This window comes from Cetorhinus maximus, chromosome 36, assembly GCF_964194155.1.
Source record: "Cetorhinus maximus chromosome 36, sCetMax3.hap1.1, whole genome shotgun sequence".
Classification (NCBI taxonomy): domain Eukaryota; kingdom Metazoa; phylum Chordata; class Chondrichthyes; order Lamniformes; family Cetorhinidae; genus Cetorhinus; species Cetorhinus maximus.
The window spans coordinates 6,444,566-6,469,807 of record NC_135914.1 but is presented as its reverse complement, the minus strand read 5'-3'; the positions used below and the strand labels follow the sequence as shown (position 1 = coordinate 6,469,807).

The 25,242-nt window shown below is 42.1% G+C and overlaps 1 protein-coding gene across 1 annotated transcript in view; it reads left to right on the top strand.

Annotated features, from left to right (window-relative positions):
- Positions 1-25,242, top strand: part of ash1l (ash1 (absent, small, or homeotic)-like (Drosophila)) — a 215,825-nt gene that overhangs the window by 113,423 nt on the left and 77,160 nt on the right. The window contains exons 5-7 of the mRNA XM_078534088.1: positions 7,059-7,758; positions 8,854-9,033; positions 15,225-15,319. Coding sequence (XP_078390214.1) covers positions 7,059-7,758; positions 8,854-9,033; positions 15,225-15,319 — 975 coding nt within the window. The remainder of the gene's footprint in view (positions 1-7,058; positions 7,759-8,853; positions 9,034-15,224; positions 15,320-25,242) is intronic.

Genomic DNA, 25,242 nt, shown 5'->3' with positions numbered 1-25,242 from the left:
GGAACAGGAAAAGATCATTTGTCCCCTTGAGCCTGCCCTGTCAACCGATACAATCATGGCTGATCTTCTATCTCAACCTCCATTATCCTGCCCACTGCCCATATCCCTTAGTCCCTGAGAGACCAAAAATCTGTCTATCTCAGCCTTTGGTATATTCAATAATGGAACATTCTCATCCCTGTGGTGTAGATTATTCCAAAGGCTCAGAAATCCTTTGAGTGAAGTAATTTCTCCTCATTTCAGTCCTAAATGATTGGCCCCTTATCCTGAGACTGTGTCTCTTTGTTCTAGATTTCCCAGCCAGGAGAAACAACCTTTGTGTTCTCCCATGTCAAGCCCCTTCAGAATATTGTATGTTTCAATAAAATCACCTCTCATTCTCCTAAACTGCAGAGAGTATAGGCCCAATTTACTCAGCCTCTCATCATAGGACAACCCACTCCATCTCATCCTAGGAACCAATCCAGTGAACCTTCGCTAACCATCTCCAAGGCAAGTATATCCTCCTTTTAAATATGGAGACCAAAAAACTGTACTGTGCACAGTACTCCAGGTGTGATCTCATTTAAAGCCCCATACAACTAGCAAGACTTCCTTATTCTTCTACTGTAATCCCCTTGCAATAAAGGCTAACATGCCATTTGCCTTCCTAATTACTTGTTGTACCTGCATGTTAACTTTGTGTTCCTTGTATGCAGCTGGGCTCTCTGAACATCAACATTTATAAGATTCATACCTTAAAAAACAAATTCTGCTTTTCTATTCTTAATGCCAAAGTGAATAACCTCACAATTCCCCACATTATACCCCATCTGTCACCTCATTGCCCACTTAATTAACCTGCCTGTATCTCTTCACAGTTTCTTTGTATCCTCTTCACAGCTTACATTCTCACTTAGCTTTGTATCGGCAGCAAACTTGGTTGCATTACTCCTGGTCTCTTCGTCTAAGTAATTAATATAGATTGTAAATAGTTAAGGCCCTAGCGCTGATTCTTGCAGAACTCCACGGGTTACAGCCTGCCAACTTAAAAATGCCATGTTCATCTCTACTCTTTGCTTCCTTTTCTGTTTACCAGTCCTCCATCCATACTAATATATTGCCCTCAATTCCATGAGCCCTTACCTTGTCGGAGCAATCGGCCCTGTTAGATGGTGGCAATAATGTTGTTGTGTTGACGATTACACTTAATTTCTTTATACAGTACATTTTTCAACTTTCTCGTGACTAAGCTAAATATCAAACCTGGTTTTTCACAGATGTATTTTTTGTTTATTTCAACAACATCAGCCATCTTTCCCCAGAGCAGAATGTGAATGGGCAAAGCCAGTGGGTGTACACTTGGGCATTGTGAGAAACTATTGTGGTGAACAACAGAAAGGAGGATTGGTCTGTTTCTGTTCAAAAGCTTTCAACAGGTTGCTCATTTTCATTTCACGTATTGAATTGTAGGCTTGTACAGAGTGAGAAATTGCCCCCTGCAGGGAAATTCTACTCCATTTTCTGACTGTTGGAAACATTGTGCCCACGTAAGCCAAATGGAACAAATGAGATAAAGCAATCATTCACTTGCAATTTCTAATTGTAACCCAAGACCGAAGATCAGATCAGATTAAATGCACTCCTTCTATTGCCTCTCCTCTGTGCCACATTAGTCAAATGTTTTATCTGTGGTTATATCATCTGGTCTTTGGACTATGGAAAGGATCTGTCTGTTGCACTTGCTAATTTCTTTGAGAATCCTGGTAGTAACCCAAGTGGAGTCTTATTGCCACTGATTAGTTACCCTCACTACAACACTCCTGCTGTAACCTCTTGATCTAAGCCACCAACCACATGAAGCTCCCATGGCAATTGTATGCTTTGCAGCACAAACCTGGATAACCAACCTCATGATTTTGAATATAACCCAGGAGCCTCAGTGACTGAAAAGGCACATGACACAGCTCTCATTTATATCACCTGCTTATCTCTGATAACAAAGAAGATCTCACTCGTGGCACCACAAACTTTCACGTAATGGTGCCTTCACTGACATAGTAACCACATAACATACCTCTCTCTATTCAGTGATCCAATACATCACAACCTCCAATAGTACATGTTTATGACTCCCTCTTTGAAGTGAAAACCACAAAAACCCTTATATATGCCCTGCAGTCTGACCTGACATGTTCTAGTGCCACTCATTATCTGGACACACATGAAGCCAGGTTATGGGATGCAGCCATGCTTAGGGGCCTGTACCTCAGCAAGAATTGACACTATCAGGAGAGGAGGGAAAATGAAGATGAGACAAGTTGTGAGTGGTGAGTTTTCAGTTGTGCATTGAAAGAAGTATTCCGTGACCATTGCTTTTACTGTAAGATCTCCAACTGATATTACATATAAGCTGATGTGAGGGTTTTTAGCTTAATTAACTATTTAAATCTAAAAATAAATCATTTTACTGCTGGAAACTAACTAAATCTTCAGACATCCAGATGCTTTGTGGTTTGGTCTTCTGGCTTCTTCTTTTCCTCTCGGGAACTTTCCTGTCAGTTTAGATCATGTTTTAGATAGTAAACAGCAGTATAACAAGGCACTGCCATCTTTGGGTGGAGGGGAACGGAACGGATAGATAGTATGTTATATGTGCAGTCAGTTTACCCTTCTGCTATAAGACCATTGTATGGATAATGAGGAGTTGGGAAAGGGCAGTAATACTGATTCCCCTCTAACAATGGATGTTCACTCGAAACAGTATCCTGTCCTCTCTTTTAAGAGACTGTCAGAATGGCTGTATATTTACAGCACTTTGTTTTTTTCTCATGTTCCCAGCATTTGCAGATCTTTCTAGGTAAACTGCGAGTGAATGTTGTGGGACGCACATCACCAAGGTCTATTAATTAGTTTTGTGTTCTGCCCTTGATTGTATTTTGGATAATCTCCTAGAAGGACTCATTAAATTGATAGAACATGAAACCATTATTTAAAATACTATTCTCCCATTAGAAAGAATTGGCACCTGTTGCAGGCATTGTTCCTCGAGCTAAATCGCCCACCCACCCTTTTAAAAAGAAAAATATGGGGGGTAAGTGGAACCCAACCACCAACCAGCCATGTTTGCTTCTGATTTTTATACTGTAAACTCAAACTCTTACTGTGGTTTTGTTGGTTTAGTCTGTGTTCTGAAGAGAGTTTTTGTTTGAGAGGAGTGCCCTTAAGAACATCATGAGGTGGCTTCAGCGAGCAGAAAGAAAATCTGTGCATTTACACAATATCTATAGACACCCCAAGGCACTCATAGCCAATGAATTACTTTTGAAGTGTTAACTATTGTTATGTAAGCAAACATTGAATCCAAATTTCACACAACTGGACCTCCACAAACAAATGAGATAAATGACTAGTTAACCTGTTTGAGTATTGTTGGTTAATAGATCGAAGTTGACTAGGGGAACTCACTGCCCTTCAAAGAGTGCCATGGTGGATTTTTACAATCCATCATAGCAGGCAGAATGAGTCGCAATTTAACAGTTTATTTGAAAGATGGCATCTCCAACAATGCAGCACCCCCTCAGTACTGCACTTGAGTGCCAGCCTAGATAATGAACTCAAGCCCTTGAGTGGGGCACAAACCCACAACCTTCTGATTCAACCAAGACTGCTGCCCACTGAGCTAAATTGCCACTGAAAAGTGTCAGTTCATAGGAGAAACTGTCTTTCCCTGCAGCCCTGTAGGGAACAAAGGAACAGGAGGAGGCCATTCAGCCCCTTGACCTGTTCTACTAATCAGTCAGATCTTGGCTGATCTGCACCTTAATCAACTGTGATCCCGCCTTGGGGAAGAAAGCTGCAGAATGAGAGAAGAATTTGGCATCACAGGATTCCAAGTAGCTGCTGTTTTTACAATAATGTCCTCTGAATTATTCACCTGTGTTGCAGTATCTTCACTATGTTGAGCTGACTTAGCATATAATAGCAAATGAAATCTTAAATGAGCATCATAAAATAAACTTAAGGTTATATAATGCAAAGATGGGTTACATAATGCAAAGATGGGCAACTGTCTGGCTGAGAGTCTTGGGCAGTAGTTCAGTCTCCGAGCTCCGAAGACAGTTCATGACATCACCAAAACTGCCTGCCTGAAATCCAGCTTTGTTACTCACTGACCCCCTAATATCTATAATTTATAACTGACGTGATCATGTGAAGTAGAGAGAAGGTCATTTCAGGAGGCAAAGGGGGTTCCATGTCAATCTGCCTCTCCTTTTCTATGTGCATCTGCCACCCACCCACATTAGCTGGTTTTATTCTTTCATTGTTGCCCAAATAGTTGGCCATTGAAATTGTATATTTGGGAAATTTAAGCAAGTCAAGCAGATATGTTCAACAGTCTGAATATACCTGGAACACTGCCTGAAATAAGTCAGTGTAAACCTGTGATTATAGTAATGCCAGGTTCATGTAATTGGCTAATGATAATGTTTTAACTTATTCATTACTGAAGTGCCATCTGATAAGTCAGCATTCTTTGAGCTTGCAAACCCTGTGCATCTTTTTCCATAGGTCATATCCAAAGGTCATTCTTTAAGAGCAATAGTACTTACTGGCCTCATTGCACAAGGCTTTAGAGAACAAGAACCAGGCTGGATTCTTGTTCCTTTGTTCTATTTCGAGGCCCTGACTGGAAAGTTCTTGTGATCCTCCATTATGAGGCCATCATCAAATTGACTTTGATGCCTTAGCCATCGTATAGCATGCTGCCAGTCGTTTTCTGGTACCAGAGACCAACCAGAGCCTGTGGGACCTGTACCCCAGCAAGAACCAGTGACTTCAAAAGAGGACAGGTGAAAAAAGCTGAGGCCTTTACGTATCTGTAAAATATGAAGTTGACTGTAATAGCAGAAATGAGAATTTCACATGGAGGTGAATTCTTTCTCTGAAGGCTTATGTAATAATCCTCTTAGTACAGTATTGGCACAAAGAACATTTATTTGTCAAAAATGGAATGCAGCTAACACATAGTGAAATCACAATAAAGCACAATATGTTTGTAAAACCATCTTGCCACATGATTAAACCTTCCAGGGAATACTGTAGTCTTGTTGGAAAACTCAAACAGGGCTTTCACCTTTGGAGAGGTGAAGAAAGGCACTAGACTAATAATAGAGAGCAGGCTGGGAGCATGATTAAAGAGTGGAACATGCTGAAGGGTCTAATGGTCTTGTAAAGTACATAAGCTTTGTTTTTGCTGTTAAAAAGTTGGTCTGAGCCTCTCTATTCTGTCGCATTCTATACTGCAAATCCCACACTTTCACTCTCTCTGCACTGAGTATACACATTGTCAAAACTTTGGCAGCAGTTGTCCATGTTAGGTTTAATTGACTGACCATATTATAAATAGCTGGAAAAGGGTTAACCACTCGTCACTCTACACATCTGGTAAAGATATTTAGAGAGTAATTCTGAGTCTGAAATGATGCCTTTCGTGTTCTAAGTGATAATCAATCACTCCTTTCTTATTATTATAAAGTGGCAACCATTTATTCAGACATTACAAATCCAGACCTGCAATTCACTGCATGCCCATTTTAATCATTCCATGCTGTGCCTCAGTTTAATGATAAATTCATATAGTATTGGATTTAATATGCAATCAGTTACCCAAAATATTTAAAACACCTAGCCAACAGGGCAATTTAGATACCAGTAAACGGTATCCCATGTGAAAAAAGAATGACACCTTTTTTTCTCAGAAGTGCAGCTATTTTGGACAGTTATTGGTAATGTTATCAGTAAATAATATAAAGCTGGGCAATGAGTACTATTTCTGCCTCTCTTTCTCCCCACCTTTTTTCATTGTGTGTCTCTATCCATGTTGGTGCCTCCTCTCCCTCCCTGCCCCTCTGCGTGTGCCCGTATGTTTCTCTGTTTCTGTTTATTTCTTCTCTCCTCTCTCCCCCTCTCTCATTTTGTATCTCTGTCTCTATTGGCCTGGTCTCTTCTCTCCTTTCCAGTGCACGCGTGTGCACGCGTGCTGGCCTCTTCCCTATTACCCCCTCATTGTCTGCAGTGGTTGACCTTTAATTCTTTTGCCCCAACATTTCAGGAAGATGGCTGCAAAAGATGCGGCAGCCTGCTGAACACTTAAGTTCTCAACTCCCAGTCAGTAGGTCACCAAAGGTTCAAGTCCCTGGGCTCCTTATTTGGAGGAGATTTGTTGACTTTGGGGGGATTTATTGGATGGAAGGGTCAGTGAGAGCAGAGTGGAAACTTGCTGTCTTTCAGGAAGTCAGCATAAAGTTGCATTGTTTGTTCAATGAACACTGCTTGTTGGTTTTGTCAATTCTGCAATCTGTCCGATCCCATCTCATGATTTTGAGCATTTGTTGCAGCTGGAATACTTAAAGAAAGGATGGAGATGTAGAGGTGCAGGTGTCTTGTCTCAGTTATCAGGCAACAGGATTTATCTGCACTTGTGTCACTGCAGCCCAGTCCTGCTGTATACGTCCTGCTTCCAAGTGTAAAATCCCAATGCACCAAATCATTTCCCTTCCACTTCGTTGTATAGAGTTCTTGTTCTCAGTTTCATCGAGCAGACCTCATTCTTTGCCCCAAAATAATTAAAGCAGCATTGCACAGACTACTTCATGATTTTTTTTTTAGGCTTTAATAAACCTCCTGCTTTCAAACAAGTAATTTACTAGATTGAGTAGGAATACTGTTTGCCTAAAAGCAAAAATGTGCAGCATAAGTGTTGGCCTCATGTTATTCTCATACAAGGAACAACATTCTTCACCATTTCCTTGTCTTCCTCAGCAATGCTCCACACTGTGTGTAGGTGGATCCAGGAAAACTATTGGCCACAAGTCTGAGAGAAGGCATTCTGTAAGCTCAGTTCATACTTGGAGTTGTAAACAAGAGTGTGTGGGGAAATTGGAAGCATTATTAATGGTGTAAAGTGGGCAGATTCTTGCACTGGAACAAAATACAGGAGCAGAGTTGTTGTATGGCTTTCTTACTGCAGTTCTACACAACCCATGTTTTTCTAATGAGGTTTCCTTTCTTTTAAGGAACAGGATCAGCATCCCGAGGTACAAAGCTAGGAAGTCCAGTGGAGGAAGCTATTGAAAATGTTATACAGCGTATAACGCAAGATGGGTCACAACAAATGGCCATAGAGAAGACAATAGAAGATGTTATAGCCAGTGTAACAGTTACCCGCCCTGACAGCCCTGTAGCTCCCACCTCTGGCAAAAGCTACAGTCAGGAAAGGTGCCAGAATAAACGGACTGAAACACCTACCACCCAAACTGTTGCTCCAAATGATTTCCCAGAGAATAGCCAGTTATCTACAGACAAACAGAATCTAATTGCTGGCCATCGACTGAAGAGAGGCAGAATAGAAGCCATTCAGTGTCAGGCAAGGAGAATGTGCAATTTTGACAAAATCTTAGCCACCAAGAAGAACCTGGACCATGTCAACAAGATTCTGAAAGCAAAAAAACTACAGAGACAGTCACGGACAGGTAACAACATCGTGAAACGCAAGCGAGGGAGACCCAGGAAGCGAGATCTGAGCCTTTCTCCACTCTGTACCTCTCTGCCTCTTAAGGAAGACAAAGTGCTTCCCGAGGAGCAGAGTGAGAGTGCAGAGAAGAACAAGGAATCTGACACAATCATGGATGTTATTGAATCAGTGCTGCAGAGCGTGAACCAACAGCAATCAGAGCATAGGAAGGGTGTGAAACGGAAAAGGCACTTTGAAGATGGGTAAGTGTCTCTGTTGTTGCTCCATTTTCTCCATTCCTGTCCTAATGACTCCTTGTGGGAGCATGTGCCATAACCATACCACAATAAGTAAAAAAAAAAAAGGTCTGAGCTGTGATTTGAATCATTCTCCACATCTGTCTTGTCATGTGCATTATGTGAGCACACAGTTGTCAAAGATGCCCCACACTCCATCGTTATACACCAGCAGTACAACCCGTAAGACAGTCAAAATTGAGGATAACTTCCTTAATTTAGAACCAGACTAACACATTTTAATAGTTTATTTTAAAAAAAGTGAAATAACTTTCTTTGTTCTGCCTTGCCAGCTTTTGCCCTGGAGGGTGGGATTGTTTGGGTCCATGGGTTTCACTTGTGCTTGTCCTGCAGGGGAGCATGCTTATGGCTTCCCTGTCTTCCTAGGTGGGTTGCTGTGCCATTGCTAGACTCCCTTTCTATTGGCCTGACCAAGAACCAGCACAGCTTGCCAATATGGGGCAGCCGTGTTAAAATATCAGAGAAGTCTGAGATTTGAAATCAAGACAAGTTCTCAGTGACTAGCTCAACAAACTCCTTTTACAGCTACAAGTATAGGCTGGCGTTAGACCAGGAATGTCTGGACTGCTGCCCCCTCGAGCTCTGGCAATCTGTCCTTTTCAACCGCAGCAAACTTGGTCCCATTTGCACTTAAATTCACAAGTGGCTCTAGATGTTTGGAGAAAGTATTCTTGGCATTGTTGCTTCATTGATGGCTAAATTCTAAATCAAAACACAAAATCTGTTAGTATTCGCAACCTTGAGATATCTGAAAATTAAAAGGAACATGAATTTAAAGTTTATTGGTGCCCCCTGAGGCTCCGGATCCATGGAAAAAAAATGTTGGGAGCCCCCCCTGTCCCAGATGTATTTTGAAACCAGTATCTTAAGCTCAAAGACAAATGACTGTTTATTTTGAGGGAATTTGTGGGGGAAGCTCTTGTTTAATTGCTCTTGGAGTTGATGAGAGCTGTGAGCATTTTAATATTGCATGGAGTGTGAACACATTGGTCAGGACAGAGAGTAATATTAAGTTGCTGCACCTTTGTTCACTGCAAACAGCGCTCCCGAGTTGTCTTCAGAAGCAGCTGCCCCTTCAAAGACTGCTGGGAAGACCGTATCGACAGATTCAGTAACACCACATCCGCAACCCCCCACCCAGAGGGAAAAGAAGGCCCCTCGCCCTCCAAAGAAAAAATACCAGAAAGCAGGACTGTACTCTGACGTCTACAAGGTTCCCGAGTGAGTAAATTGTGAGAAATATTACCATTACCGTGTGCAGCTTTTTTTTTAAAAAGGGAAAATGTTTTTTTAAAGTTGCATTGTCTTTGAAAATTAAAACCTAGTTTCTTTATGAGAAAACTGGTAATCAGTTTGTAAGTGGCAGGATACAAGAATTATTACTTAAATAAAATGCAAACAGACTGCAATACGCAAGAGATCCTTCAGCTGAAAGGTGAACCTTTTTAGATTGTGGGTAACATTGGGTGGAGGCCCTTTGTTGAAACTCAATTCTTACAAAAGTTCTCTATCTGAATCGTGGAGTCTGCTTTTTTTTATCACTCCAGACACCGGCAGGCCTTCTGGATGTGTTCGGGTTTTAGTTTCCATTTTCTGCATTTGGAGTTTTTCCTTGGTTGTTGATATGCTAATGCTTTCCTCGCTGCCTGCAGCTAAACTTGATTTGCTGCGGGGGTGTCAAGTTTTGTATTTAAAGATTGTCACTGATCTCACCACCTACTTATTTCCCAGATGAGACAGTAGTAAGGCAGTTAGACAGCCTGCTCCAAGACTCTGACAGCTGCACTTTTCCCCCAGCCGCTTAGGGGGCACATGAGAACAGGCACACAGCTAAAGGGCCAGTTATCTTTATCCTGTTCGTTTCCTTGACTTTTGAGGAAAGCAGCGATTCCCCAGCCTGCTGAGGAGCTCCTCATGGAGAACTGAGAATTGGAAACTAAATACCATTCTGCTCTGGCAAGCAACTGCTGTGCTACTAGACCACATGAAGATTTTTTATTTTGTATGTCAGAAGCATTAATTTATTCCAGGGTTAAGATAAAATTTAAAGCAAAAGTCGAAGATTGCCTTCTGTTGTTGCCACAATAAAAAAGGGAATTTTGTTCATTGCTGATGCTGACTCCTTTAAGAAAAAGTGCCTGGGGCTTTGTTGCAATGCTTTTACCCTCATGGTGGAACTTTTTCAGGGCCAATCATGGAAAAGATACTTTGACGTCTCATTCTGTTTCCACAGCCTCCAGGTTAAAAAATGGTCCATTGTCAATTAGGCTGAGCAGGAGCCCAAGTGAAATGCAGCATAAGTCACCTCCTTTCCCACCTATTAGGCCCTGGACGATCCAACTTGGGTGATTCCCAGAATGTGGGACTGTGTACATGCAAGGGACCCACCATTCCTTGCTGCTTTAACGCTGCAATATGTTTGCCTTCAGTAAGACAGGATAAAAGGCCAATTTATGACCAAGTGCTAGCTATAAAGTGTACGCCCTTGGCGTATTTTCCAGCTGCCCAGTGCCTCGGGCCATCCCACCACAGAGATACTGGCCTTGTTCACATGTGGAGCGAGGAAGGAATGAATGGCCAGCCTGTTCTTTTCATTTTTGCCCATAAATTGTGATGGCCGCAACCAATTTCTTGATCCATAATGTTTGAAGTGGGATTCTACAGTGATTTTATATTGCCTATACTGCGGGTTTAAATCTGGCACTGCTCAGTGCTGTTCAGTGAAGGGACTTTACTCGCCACCAGGGGATGCCATTGCTTTTATTCTGGCAGGATGACATCATTGTGGTGGGTCACAGCGTATACCAGCACTATAATTCTTAACAGGGAATTTCAAGAAGTGTTTATTAGATACAGTCCCCTAGAATGTTCGACACAAGTGCTACAGACCACAGGATGACCGCAATTATTGTCACCCCTCCCAGAATGTCTTCAGTGTAGAAGCAGCAGCATCCCCTCCATACCGTGCGACTGAAGGACGCACTGTTAAAAATGTCACTATCCAGCAGCATTGACTTCAAGGCATAGGCTCTTCCTTTGAGAAGGGCCGACTTGCATTTGTATTCTAATCATCTCGCACCTCTGAAACCCTGCGAAGCTTCACGTATCGTAAATCCATGGAAATACAGTCACAGTTATCTAGGCAAGTGCAGCAGCCATTTTGGATACAGTAATGTCTCAGAAACATCAATGACCAGTCACTGAAACCGCCAGTTTTAGCAGTGATGGTTGAAGGAAGAATGATAGCTAGAACGCTGGGAGAAACGCTTCAGTTTAATTTTAGTTTCACCTGAAGGAAGGCATCTTTGACAATGCAGCACATGGTCAGTTTTGCACTGAAGTGAGCCAAAATTGAGTTCCAGGTTTTGGGGCAGAGTTTGAATTTGCAACCTTATGACTCACTGGCGAGAGCATTTCCAACTGAATCAAGCTGACAACTTTAACACAATCTTTAGATTAGGTTTTCCTCTGGCACTGTCATGACATTTAGATCCCTGTTTCTGTTAAATTCAGGAGTAAAAGCGGAGAGTTGCTAGTTATGTAGTCCTGATCCAAAATGTCTTTAATTTGCTTTGTAAATGCCGCAGTATATTACTTACCGAATGGGATAGCATCTCGTGACAAATGACTACTACACCAACCAATGTTTCTATTTGTGACCTGATATTCCGGTTGGATGGAGTAGAGTAGGTGCTTTCTGTTGTGTCACATGGGCCCTGATCTTTGTTTTGGTTGCAATGAGCAAGAATTGCTCTGACTACAATGTGTCAAAGGTATCATAAGTGTAGAGTATTTCAGATTCAGAAACTCTTCTCTGGACTTGCCTTCCATTAATTTCTGCACAGATTAGAAGAATTCCTATTTGTTGCACTTGTGACACTGTTAAAATCCCTGGAATGTTGCTGCGATGTTCAATTGCTCTGCTTCACACACTGAGGAGATTCCAGGTCGGAGCCAAGCTGTCTTTGGGTGGGGGAAAGGTAATGGTGAGCAAGTGGGAATTGATCTCCAAGCCAGAAAGAAAACTAAAGCAGGTGAATCCATGCCTGAGAGTCACCTAGTGACCAAATCAAAGCCTGCATTGGCAAAGGAATGGTCACAGGTTATCCACTTTCCATTTCCTGGGAAGAGATGTTAAGACAATAGAGGGAACTTGTAAAAGCGGCTGAAGGAGTGAGCTTGGAGAACAGCTGTGTATTTTACTTGGAAATGGCATGAGGTCACATGTAATAAATACAACTTCTGATGTAAATTAATGAATTGTAGTTTTGTGTTGGTAGATTGGCAAATGATTTAAAATGACCAAACACACAGAGCAGGAGACTTTTTCTCCTGCCAAAGTAGTTTTTTCAATCATATTCCCACTTGGTTCATAGATTGTGTACAGGGGCATGTAAAGTCATCACATAAGCGACGCACTCTGTTGATGAATTGCCCATGGCTGTGCTGTGATTGTAACTCACGGCTTCGGGTCCATTGCCATGAAAAGCTTCTGTCCCGTTCCCATTTCTCTTCTCTTTTGTGCCACCCCCGCAACACTTGGCAGAGGATTGGCTAAGTAACAGGAAACAAGAGTCGAGATAAAATGGGTCATTTTCAGATTGGCAAACTGTAACTAGTGGACCAGTGCTGGGGTCTCAACTGTTTCCAGTGTAGAATGATCTGGATGGAGAGTCAAGGTGTGTTTTAGCCAAATTTGCTGATGATACAAAGTTAGGAAAGCAAATTGTGAGGAGGGCACAAAGAGTCTGCAAAGGGATGTAGATAGGTTACGTGAGTAGGCAAAGATTTGGTAGATGAAGGATAATGTGGGAAAATGTGAGGTTATCGACATTGGTAGGAAAAATTGGAAAAGCGGAGTATTATTTAAATGGAGAGGGACTGCAGAATGTTACAGAATGGAGGGAATCACAAAAAGTTAGCATGCAGGCACAGCTAGTAATTAGGAAGGCAAATGGAATATTGGCCTTTATTTATTGCAAGAGGGATGGAGTATAAAAGTAGGGAAGTCCTGCTACAACTGCAGAGGATGCTAGGGAGACCTCACCCTGAGTACTGCGTACAGTTTTGGTCTCCTTACTTAAGGAGGGATATACTTGCATTGGGTGCAGTTCAGAGAAGGTTCACTAGGCTGATTCCTGGAATGAAGAGATCGCTTTGAGAAAAGCATGAGCAAATTGGGCCTATACCCATTGGAATTTAGAAGAATGAGAGGTGATTTTATTGTAACATGTAAGATCCTCAGGGGATTTGATAGGGTGGATACCAGAAGGATGTTTCCCTTCGTGGAGGAGTCTAGAACATGGGTGCAGTTTAAACATGAGGGGTCTCCCATTTTAAGACTGTGATGAAGTGGAATTTCATCTCTCAGAGGAACCTTTGGAATGCTCTGCTCCAGAGAGTAGTGGAGGCTGGGTCATTAAATGTATTCAAGACTGAGTTAGACAGATTTTTGATCAACAAAGAAGTCGAGGGTCATGGGGGGCAAGCAGGAACGTGGAATTGAGACCACAACCAGCGGAGTAGGCTTAAAGAGCCGTGTGGCTTGCTCCTCCCAATTTCTTGTGTTCTTATGTAGCCTTATTCAATTTTGTGGATCACTTGAGAAAATTGATCAGTTTTTTTTGTGAGGAGCTTGGATTTTAATCTTTAAATTGAAGTTTGTTGTCGTTGTTTAACCACGGCCATTTTGCAGCCTGCACCCTCTCCTTACACTGTGGCCCTCAGCTGCTCCATCTGCTTCTGGGTGCGTGCCTGTGCATGTGTGTGAGAGTAATCATTAGCCTTGCTTATGGAGCATGGGTGAGAAAATCTCCCACAGTGGCTTAGAAAAAACTGCACTTCACATAGTGGGACATTGTGGCCCTTCTGCAGTGAGTTGTAATGAGGGTTTCAGATGGTTCCAGGCAATGTGAAGTTAGTTAATTATTAGAATATTTGGCAACCAAACTGAAGCAATTTTCTGCATGGCCAGCATTAGACCTGAACAAAGAATCGGAGTTCCATTTTTGAAATAAAATACACAGTGCTACATGATATTGGTGAGTTGATATGTCACGAGCAAATTGCAAGGAATTGAAGCTATGATGATAACAGGGATGAATGCGACAGAAGTAAAACATAGCTCTAGCAGTAGAAAAGCTGAGTGGGGAGGAATCACTTCTTGGAGAATTGCGCGTTGTGACTGCATTATTTGTTTCAATATGTTTAAGGACAGTAAAAGGGAGGATGTAGGAAGCAGAGGATTTTCTTTCTCCAAGATTGTTCACTGAAAGATTTGACAGATCATCTGTTGCTGCTTGGCCCCCATAGAGTTAAGACTCTTGAAAAATGAAAGCTGAGAGCCTAATAGAGGTCCTTAAAATGCTGAACAGTTTCAGTAGGGTGGGTACAGAGACAATGTTTCCCCTTGTGGGGAAGAGCATAACTAGAGGCCATCAATACAAAATCAGCACCAAGAAATCTACTAGAGTTCAGAAGAAACTTCTTCATACCAAGAGTGGCAAGAAGATGGTCAAAACCCTGCAACTCCCTTCCTAACAGCACTGTGGATGTACCTACACCACATGGACTGCAGCGGTTCAAGAAGGCAGCTCATCACCACCTCCTCAAGGGCAACAAGTGAAGGGCAATAAATGTTAGCCCAGCCAGCGAAGCCCACATCCCGTGAATGAATTTTAAAAAGAGGGAGCTTTACTCTGTATCTAACCCTGTGCCATACCTGCCCTGGGAGTGTTTGATGGGGACAGTGTAGAAGGAGCTTTACTCTGCATCTAACCCCGTGCTGTACCTGTCCTGAGAGTGTTTGATGGGGCACAGTGTGTGCCTGACTGGGAATATGTTTCTTTCCCTGGCACTAACTTTCTTCATTTTGATGAGTGTGTTTGTTTCCCAAAGTTTCTTAACATTTTGGGTTGGATGTGATGTAGATCCTGTGTAATGTAGACGAGATGATGAATAAAATCAGAACCTAGGGCCTGGAGCTGCTGCCCAGCTCCATCTTATCTTTGCTTATTGGTAAAAGATTACTAGTGAATTGATTTGTTTATTTTATAATATAATACACTGGCAATGAAGTAGATAAGAAATTAGATTTCAAGCCTATTGCCTTTTATGTTATCAGGAGTAAGTTGGCGAGACCATGACAGATGAAAGTGGCACATGACCCACAAGTTCTAAAGTAGTATCAGTACTCAAATCACTTGGTGTTATCGGACCATGTGGTGATACACCACCATATGGATGTAATACATTGCACTTAGTGAGTTCAGAAACCTGTACCAAATGCTTGGATACACGGAAAGGCTAGCTTTCATAAGGATGAGGTTGCAGTGATTGTAATTTGATTATTGCCTGATGAAGAGCTTTCTTTTATGATCCTAATGGTAATCGACAGTAATTTTTCTTCTTAGTCCAAAGAGTCGCCTGATTCTGGTGAAGAAGGAAAAGCTGGAGTACATTCCTGGAGAACATGACTACGGGCTCTTCCCAGCCCCAATCCATGTTGGTGAGTCTTAACGTGTGCAGCCATTACCGGGTTGGATCTATTTAAGTGGACATGTAGGGAATGCCTGGATGGGGCAGACACTACTGTGATTCAGAATGAGAGTGGGCTGACAGAATTTTCTCTCTGACTGTTTTTAATGGATTGAGAAAATGGGGTCAGCTTGTCTCATGTATCAGTGCTTTTACATTTTAAAGACCGTGGCCATCGCCAAACACTCATCTCTCTCGCTGTCGGTCACAATTAGAAGTATATAATCTCTGAATTACCTTATTTTGATAGAATGGATGCACATTTCCTGTGCGTGAGAGGCTCTATTTATGCACCCCTGAGAATTATTTCCCACCCCATGTCCGGTTTGTCCAGTTTCCACTCTTCATAAGTGTTTAAGATGTCTGCATATTGCCGTCTTTTGAGTTTGATGATTACAGGTGTTTTTATAACACCAAATCGCACTACTCATGAATTCTTGCAGATCTTGTCATCTTTCCCTTAGTCGCTAGTCTCTTAATCACTGGGCTCCAACTATTATTACTAGATTACAAACGGGACACTCGAGCCATTTGCCTTGTTTAAACATTGCAAACATACGAATTAGGAGCAGGAGTAGGCAGTTCAGCCCCTCGAGCCCCTCTGCCATTTAATAAGATCGTGGCTGATCTGATTATGGTCTCAACACCACTTTCCCACCTACCCTTGATACTGTTTGACTCCCTTGTTAGTCAAGAATCTATCTACCTCTGCCTTAAAAATATTCAAAGACCCTGCCTCCGCCGCTCTCTGGGGAAGAGAAGTCCACAGATGAATGAGCCACTGAGAGTAAAAAAATTCTCTTCATCTTCCCTTTAAATGGGAGACCCCTTATTTTTAAACTCTGTCCCCTGGTTCTGGTCTTTCCCACAAGGGGAAACATCTTTTCAGTATCCACTCTGTCAAGTCCCCTCAAGATCTTCTACGTTTCAATAAGATCACCTCTCATTCTTCTAAACTCCAATGGAAACAGGCTCAGCCTGCCCAACTTTTCCCCATAAGATAACCCCCTCATCCCAGGGATCAGTTGACTGAACCTTCTCTGAACTGCTAATGCATTTATATCCTTACTTAAATAAGAAGACCGAAACTATACACAGTACTCTAGATGTAGCCTCACCAATATCCTGTGCAACTGCAGCAAAACATCCCTACTTTTATTGCAAGGGGAGTGGAATATAAACAACAACATTCCATTTGCCTTCCTAATCACTTGCTGCACCTGCATCCTAACTTTTTGTGATTCATGTACCGGGACACCCAGATCCCTCTGTACCTCGGAGTTCTGCATACACCCTCTATTTAGATAATAAGCTGCTTTTCTATTCTTCCTGCCAAAGTGGGCAAGTTCACAATTTTCCACATTATACTCCACCTGTAAAATTTTTTGCCCACTCACTTAACCTATCTATATCCTTTTGTAGAGTCTTCTCCTCCTCTTCAAAACTTTCTCTCCTACCTATCTTTGTGTCATCAGCAAATTTATCAACTATGCATTTGGTCTCATCATCCAAATCATTGATATAAATTGTAAATAGTTGAGGCCCCAGCACTGATCCCTGTGACACTCCATTCGTTATACCTTGCCAACCCAAAAATTACCCATTTATGTTACTATCTGTTTCCTGTTAGATAACTGATCCTTTATTCATGCTGATCTGTTGCCCAGCCAATGTGGTACCATTATTCAACAAGGGAGGAAGGGATAAATCAGGGAACTACAGGCCAGTCAGTCTAACCTCAGTGGTGGGGAAACTATTGGAAGCAATTCTGAGGGACAGAATTAATCTACACTTAGAGACAGGGATTAATCAAGGACAGTCAGCATGGTTTTGTTAAGGGGAAGTCATATCTGACCAATTTGATTGAATTTTTCGAAGAGGTGACCTGGTGTGTAGATGAGGGCAGTGCATTTGACTTAGTCTACTTGGACTTCAGCAAGGCTTTTGATAAGGTCCCGCATGGGAGACTGGTAACGAAGGTAAGAGCCCATGGGATCCAAGGCAATCTGGCAAATTGGATCCATAATTGGCTGGGTAGCAGGAAGCAGAGGGTAATGGTCGAGAGGTGTTTTTGTGACTGGATGCCTGTGTCCAGTGGGGTTCCACAGGGATTGGCGTTGGGTCCCTTGCTGTTTGTGGTATATATAAATGATTTAGACTTGAATGTAGGAGGGTTGATCAGTAAGTTCACGGGTGACACAAAAATTGGTGGGGTGGTAAATAGTGAGGAGGATAGCTTTAGATTACAGGAGGATATAGATAAGCTGGTCAGGTGGGCTGATTTGTGGCAAATGGAATTTAATCCAGATAAGTGTGAGATGTTGCACTTGGGCAGGACAAACAAGGCACGGGAATACACGATGAATGGTAGGATCCTGGGAAGTACCGAGAATCAGAGTGACCTTGGTGTGCATGTCCACCGGTCCCTTAAGGTAGCGGGACAGGTAGATAAGGTGGTTAAGAAGGCATATGGGACACTTGCCTTCATTTGCCGAGGCATAGAATCTAGCAGGGAGGTTATGCTGGAACTGTGTAAAACGCTGGTTAGGCCACAGCTAGAGTATTGTGTGCAGTTCTGGAATCCGCATTATAGGAAGGATGTGATTGCACTAGAGAGAGTGCAGAGGAGATTTACCAGGATGTTGCCTGGGCTGGAGAGTTTTAGTTGTGAGGAGAGATTGGATAGACTGGGGTTATTTTCCCTGGAGCAGAGAAGATTGAGGGGGGACATGATTGAGGTGTATAAAATTATGAGGGGCATAGATAGGGTAGACAGGAAGGAACTTTTACCCTTGGTGAAAGGCTCAATAACCAGGGGGCATAGATTTAAGGTAAGGGGCAGGAGGTATAGAGGGGATGTGAGGAAGAATTTTTTCACCCAGAGGGTGGTGGGAATCTGGAACTCTCTGCTTGAAAGGGTGGTAGAGGCAGAAACCCTCATAACATTTAAGAAGTATTTGGATGTGCACTTGCGATGCCACAGCATACAAGGCTATGGGCCTAGTGCTGGAAAATGGGATTAGAATAGTTAGGTACTTGTTTGAACGACGCAGACTCGATGGGTCGAAGGGCCTTTTTTTGTGCTGTAGACCTCTATGACTATGACCATGAGCTCTTATTTTGTGTTGTAACCTTTGTTGTGGTACCCTGTCAAATGCTTTCTGGAAATCTTAAGTAAACCACATCCCAAGTTCCCCTTTATCCAACATGCTTGTTACTTCCTGGATTGTACATGCAGCTCATAAACAGGCCTCTCACAGAACTGACAACTTTGGACATTCGAGCCCTGGTCTATGGCCCAATACTGTAACCCTGGATAAGTAGCGCTGCCATAACAAGCACAGAGGAATCATTCTAAAGTCAGGTGCACCCACCGTTTTCTTGTTGCTGAAGCAACTGTTGTTTATTCCTTTCGTAGAGTTCATCCTGAAGTGAGACCCTGCTGCTTGTGATTGACGTCTCTGCAGATAACATCGCTAGTCAGCAAGGAGTGCAATAATGACTTATAAATGTACGCTAAACACACACCCAGGCCTCAGTTAGCTCCAGAACAAAGGGATTTTGAGGAATAGGAAGAAGCTATTAGGCCTAGTAAGCCCATAAACTTTTGACAGATCTATCGATCTTGTTACTGTAATCATTCAATCTCATCCCTCCAGGTACGAACCCAGTTATAGTGTTCAGGTCAAAGCCTTTACTGGTAAATTATTTTGCATTCTTTTACCCTTTTTATGTGGAAAAAATTCCGCCTGCACCAACTGTGGCACTTCCCTCCATAATATAGACCATATAGGCTGGGGCAATCAAATTGGTAAGAGTGGTTTAGAAGATGAGTTTGTAGAATGTTTTCGTGGCAGCTTCTTATATGTTGTCATATGTTGTGGAACCGACAAGGGATAAAGCTGTCGTAGGCCTAGCATTATGTAATGAAGCAGGGTTACTTCATAATGTCATAGTAAAAGATCCTCAGGGAAATAGTGACCATGATATCATTCAATTCCATGTTAAGTTTGAAAGTGATGTATTCTAATTGCAAACAAAAATCTTAAAGCCAATTACATAGGTATGAGGGGAGAACTGGCTAAGGTTGACTGGGTAAATAGACTAAAAGGTATGGAGGCAAAGGAGCAGTGGGAAACATTTGAAGATACAGTTCAAAATGTTCAACAAAAATACATTCCATTAAAAAACAAAAACTCAGCAAGAAGGACCCATCCGTGGCTTACTTAGGAAGTTAAGGATAGTATTAGATTAGAAGAAGAGACCTACAATGTTGCAAAATAACAGTAGCAAGTCTGAGGATTACGAGTGTTTTAGATCCAGCAGACGGCCGCCAAAAAGTTGATGAAGAAAAGGAAAGAATTAGCATATGAGAGTAAACTAGCCGGAAATATAAAGGCAAATTGCAAGAGCTTTTAGAAGCATATAAAGAGGAAGACAGTAGCTAAAGTAAAGGTTGGCCCCTTAAAAGCAGAGACAGGAGAAATTATCTTGGGGAATGAAGAAATAGCAGAGGCATTGAACAAATATTTTGCACCTGTCTTCACAGTGGAAGACACAAATTTCATATCAGAAATAAACGACCACCTAGTTGCTAAAAAGAGTGAGAAAATTAATGTCAGCAAAGAATAAGTATTGGTGAAACTTGCGGGACTAAAATCCAACAAATCCCTGCGATCCTAGGGTTCTAAAGGAAATAGCAGTGGAAATAGTGGGTGTGTTGGCTATGAGTTTGCAAAATTCCTTCGATTCGGGAAAAGTCCCATTAGATTGGAAGTTGGTAAATGTTAGACCGCTTGTCAAGAAACGAAGGAGAGAGAAAACACTGAGCTACAGGCCAGTTAGCTTAACATCAGTTGTTGGGAAAATGCTGGAATCTATTATTAAGGAAGTTTTAATAATTACCTTAGAAAAGTATAGTATGATTAGTCAACATGTTTTTACTCAGGGGAAGTCCTGTTTGATTTATTAGAGTTTTTTGAAGATGTAACTAGTAGGGTAGATAAAGGGGAACCAGTAGATGTATAGCTGGATTTCCAAAGGGCATTTGATAAGGTGCTCCACAAAAGGTTATTAAGCAAAATAAAGGCTTATGGAGTTGGGGCAATATTTTTGCATGGATAGGGGATTGGTTAAGTAATAGAAAGCAGAGAGTGGGCATAAATGGGGCTTTTTCAGGTTGTCAGGCAGTGAATAGTGGGGTGCTGCAAGGATCAGTGCTGAGGCCTCAGCTATTTACAATCTATATTAATGACTTAGATGAGACAGAGATTAATGTTTGCTGATGATATCAAGCTAGGTGGGAAGGTAAGCTATGGGGATGACACAGAAAGGCACCAAAGAGATATAGTCGTGTTAAGTGAATGGACAACAAGATGGCAGATGGCGAATAATGTAAGGAAGTGTGAAGTTATGCACTTTGATTGTAAGAATAGAAAAGCAGAATATTTTTTAAAAGCTGTGAAACTTGTAAGCGTTGACGTCCATAGAGGCTTGGGTGTGTCTGTGCAAGAAACGCAGAAAGTTAACATGTGGATACAGCAAGCAATGAGGAAAGCAAATGGATGTTGGCCTTTATTGCAAGGGGATTGGAGTACAGGAATAAAGAAGCCTTGCTCCAGTTGTGCAGGGTTTTGGTGAGACCGCATCTGGAGTACTGTGTGCAGTTTTGGTCACCACGTTTAAGAAAGGATAGACTTGTATTGGAAGCAATACAATGAAGGTTCACTAGATTGATCCCTGGGATGAGGGGATTGTCTTATGATGAGAGGCTGAGTAAATTGGGGTTATACTCTCTGGAGTTTAGAATAATAAGAGGTGATCTCATTGAAACGTACAAGATTCTGAAGGGGCTTGATAAGGTACATGCTGAGAGATTGTTTCCATTGGTCAGGGAATCTAAAACACGGGCACAGTCTCAGGGTAAGGGGCCGATCATTTAAGATAGAGATGGGGAAATTACTTCAATCGAAGGGTTGTGAATCTTTGGAATTCCCTGTCCCAGAGGGTCGTGGACGCTCCACCATTGAATACACTTAAGGCTGATCTAGACAGTTTTTGGGGTCTCGTGGGAATTAAGGGCTATGGGGAGCTGGTGGAAAAATGGAGTTGAAGCCCAAGATCAGCCATGAATGTATTGAATGGTGGAGCAGGTTCAACAAGCCACATGGTCTACTCCTCCTCCTATTTCTTTGTTTTTGTTGAAACTTCAACTGTTGGTGTGTGAAAACTGGATGATTAAACCACACCTCCACTCCGGTCCCCCAGATACACAGTCAATACTGCTCCATGAAACTGGCCACATTAAGATGCAGAGATAGCATTACTATGTTGAGGATTGCTAGGATGTATTGTACCTGTAAGTTAAGACATTTCTTGTCTTCGAAGCTGAGGGAGTACAAGAAGATTATAATTCGTTCATTATCAAAAACAGCATTTGTTGCGACATACATTTGCTGCTGTTGTGCTGGGCAGGTGCCAGATGATGTAATTGCAGCTGCGTAGGGTGGATTAAGGCTGTAACAGTTCATCTCACACTTGCTGTATGGCATGTGTGAACTGAAAATATGTAAATGGTTGGTTAATGTGATTCTCAGAGCCTCTCAGTCGGGTAATGATCAAACCCTATTATTAGGCAAGAGACTTTGAATAATTAAATTTGTTTTAAATTTGAGACAAGGGTACTTTTACCTTGATTTGATCTCTGTGTAGGCTGGCCCTCGAAAGCCCAGCTATTGGCATGAGTGCCATGTGTGGTGGGCGGGTGAACCTCCTGGGAAATCCAGGTCTGAGCATGAACTTGCATCACAGTATAAGCTCAGCACCTTCACCAAGGGCTCCAAACAACACTAGGAGAACCAGGGCAATGCTGCAATTCCATTGATGTTGAATGCACACAGAATGATAGGTTTGATCATGATGTATGGTAATGTTGACTGTGAGGTGCATATCTCTGGAATCAGCAGAAAGAATTCATTGCAGTACAGAAAGAAAAAGAGAAAGGGCAAGAGAGCTTTTAACCTTAGGTTGCCCCAGAATGCTTTACTGAACCCTGAGGTAGCCCTCATATAGCTCCCCGTGCATTTGAAAAGCCTGTGTTTGTGATTCTGGTTTGCTTTATCAAGCCATCATTTCTGGTAGAGTGTCCGATGCACTTGCTGCTGGATAACATGAGCTTGTCGTAACGCTGTATGTTCTACAGACCTTGAGGTAGGAGACTCGGAGAAGGGGGTAGGTATTTTAACGACTTGTCAATCAATGTAAGGTGGCTTCAGCTTTATTTTGAAGCAGTGGTTGCCATTGTGGAAGTCAGTGAAAACAAACGGCAAATTAAAGATAAAGGTTGCGTTAATTACTTAGTATTCCTCTGGGTTAAATACTTTTAAACCCTGCAACTTTGTTCCCTGTTTAAGAGCCTGTTTGGTTTGCCAGCAGCTGCCCTCCATTAACAGCTTTGTGCACTTGGCAGCCCTCCACATTGCTTGAAAGTAGACGTTTGTTTTATTCAGTAAGGTCAAAGGGGGAATAGGGGAGAAAAAAAGAATAAAATCAATTCCAAAATATTTTTGATTCTCTCTGAAACCTATTTAGGGCTGCATTAAGTGTATCTCGATAGAAACTTCCGCATTAATGTAAAATCTCACATTGTGGAAAGACAAGGTCAATGGACTGAACGGTCTCCCTCATCTGTATTGATCTTTGGGAGGACATTCAGTTAACTGTAAGCCACTTCAGTCTTTTTATGTTCTGTACAGTAACAGAAAATGTTACAAAACCAAACTGAGAAGAAAACTTTACTTAGGACTTTTAGTAGTGACCGTTTATTTCCCTTTATTCTGCATGCATATCAGTAGCTGGCCTACTTTAAAGCAATTTGTTGTCTAGGAAGCGCTTTATGACATTTATGAAAAAGATGGTAACTTGATGCTTTCTTATTCTCTTGTTTGTTCTGTTCAAGTGTGGTTGTTCAAAACCGAAGGTCCCAGCTGCTGCTTGCTCCGTCAGTTCCTGGGGTTTTGTGTTCCCATCGGTGGTCAGTCTGGTTCCTGGCACCAAGCTCTCCTAGTTGAGAGGGTTAGATAATCTTTGCCCATAAAGATGCATTTTGCTTTGGGAAGTCCTTTCTTGGTCAGGGTTCTTTATCCTGACCCTAATTGCTATCCGGTAGCATCTGATAGAGTGCGCCTGCATGGTTTCCCGAGGAATATTGGATTTGACTCGGCGACAACATCCCTTTTGGAAGAATTTCATTTCATGCCATCGTTCCCTGTGAAGCCTCACACATTTCAAATGACTACCTGCTGTGGTAGATGTAATAAAAATGGAAAACTCAGCAGGCCAGACACCCCTGGGGAAAGAAAAGTCAGAAGAGGAAAAAGTTTATGACAGAACTGGAAAAAAAATTATAATTTTAAGCATGTGCAGAGGAAGGGGAAGGAAGAACAAAAGTGAAGGTATGTGATGGAGTGGAAGGCAGGAGTGATTAAACGACCAAGGGCTGGTGGTGCAAGGTACCTGTGAAGCAGTTCCCCAATAAAAATATTTACACTACCAGCAATGGGAAGGGGAAACCCCAACATGTTCTTCTGCAGACTGCTTTTACTAGTTATTTCTTTGCATCATTCCTCCTTCTTACTTGCCCTGGCTCCAAAAAGCAGTCAACTACATAACTACAATCTGCTAACCCAACAATCTGTGGCAGAATACTGACAAACCAGCTGATTGTGACTGCTGCCACACTGTGTACCTTGTACTAAGGTAACATTGGCTGCTGCAGGGTCTCCCACCCCTTGATATTGCTGATAATGGGTGGAGCGATGTTGTCTGAAGGTTTTTCCACACACTGACAAAACGCTTGCAGTTTTGGCACTTGACCAGTGTGGAAGCCGTTTATTGCCTCGTACATGCTGGATAAATGGAATTTATTGCTTGAATAGCCTTCTGACCTAATTTCACTGCAGCCAGAATTCTGTGCCATGGCAAGATTTTCAATTCAACCTAAGACTTGGATTTCCTAGCAAACAGTAGAATCTGACATTCATTCTGCACATTGCACAGAGTAACATTTGACAGAATGAAATACTTGACTGCTACAAACCGAGAATTAAAGAATACAAAAAAAAGCATACTTTCCAAATGTGAACAGTAAAATATCACTCTGTGAATTAGAGAGTGGGCTTCGGTTTACAGCCATTCCCTCGGGCATGATTGGTCAGGAAAGTGTAGAGATATTTTGGTGGTAGTACTTCAACCCGACCCTTGCCCAGCATAATTTCTTCCTTACTTAGTTATGCTGTGTTTAGCAGGTTGTGATGTTAAGTGTCAGAATTACTGGACCAGAACTGAGGTTTTTAAACATTTAATTTCTTACCCAATTTTCATACTACTACTTCCAAAGGTCCAGGTTCCTGCTAGGGCCTAGTTCAGAGGTCAGGCCAAAACCTTGTACATTAGTATATGGAGACCCTTGCAGCTCGGTCTGATTCCCCTCGTCACCAAGCCCTCATGTGCACAAGTACTGGGTTGTAATCAGAAGCAGGAGCTATGGCTGCTACCGAAACAAAATACTGCAAATGCTAGAAATCTGAAATAAGAAACACAAGTGCTGGAAATACGCGGAAGCATCTTTGGAGAGAGACAAAGTTAACGTTTCAGCTTGATTACCTTCTGTTTGAGCTGCTTGAATGCCTATATTTTTTATCCACTCTTTCTATAGTTCAGAGATGCTATAGATCTCTGCATTCTCCCGTTACCAGAGCTGATGCCAGTTAACTTATTGTAGATACTAAAGCTAACACCATCTAGACGGAAGAGCTCACAGTTCCATTAGAGGTGCCTTTGCCTGTTAAACCATGGAGCAGACTAGAAATGGATATTAGGTGTCAGCCTTGGCTC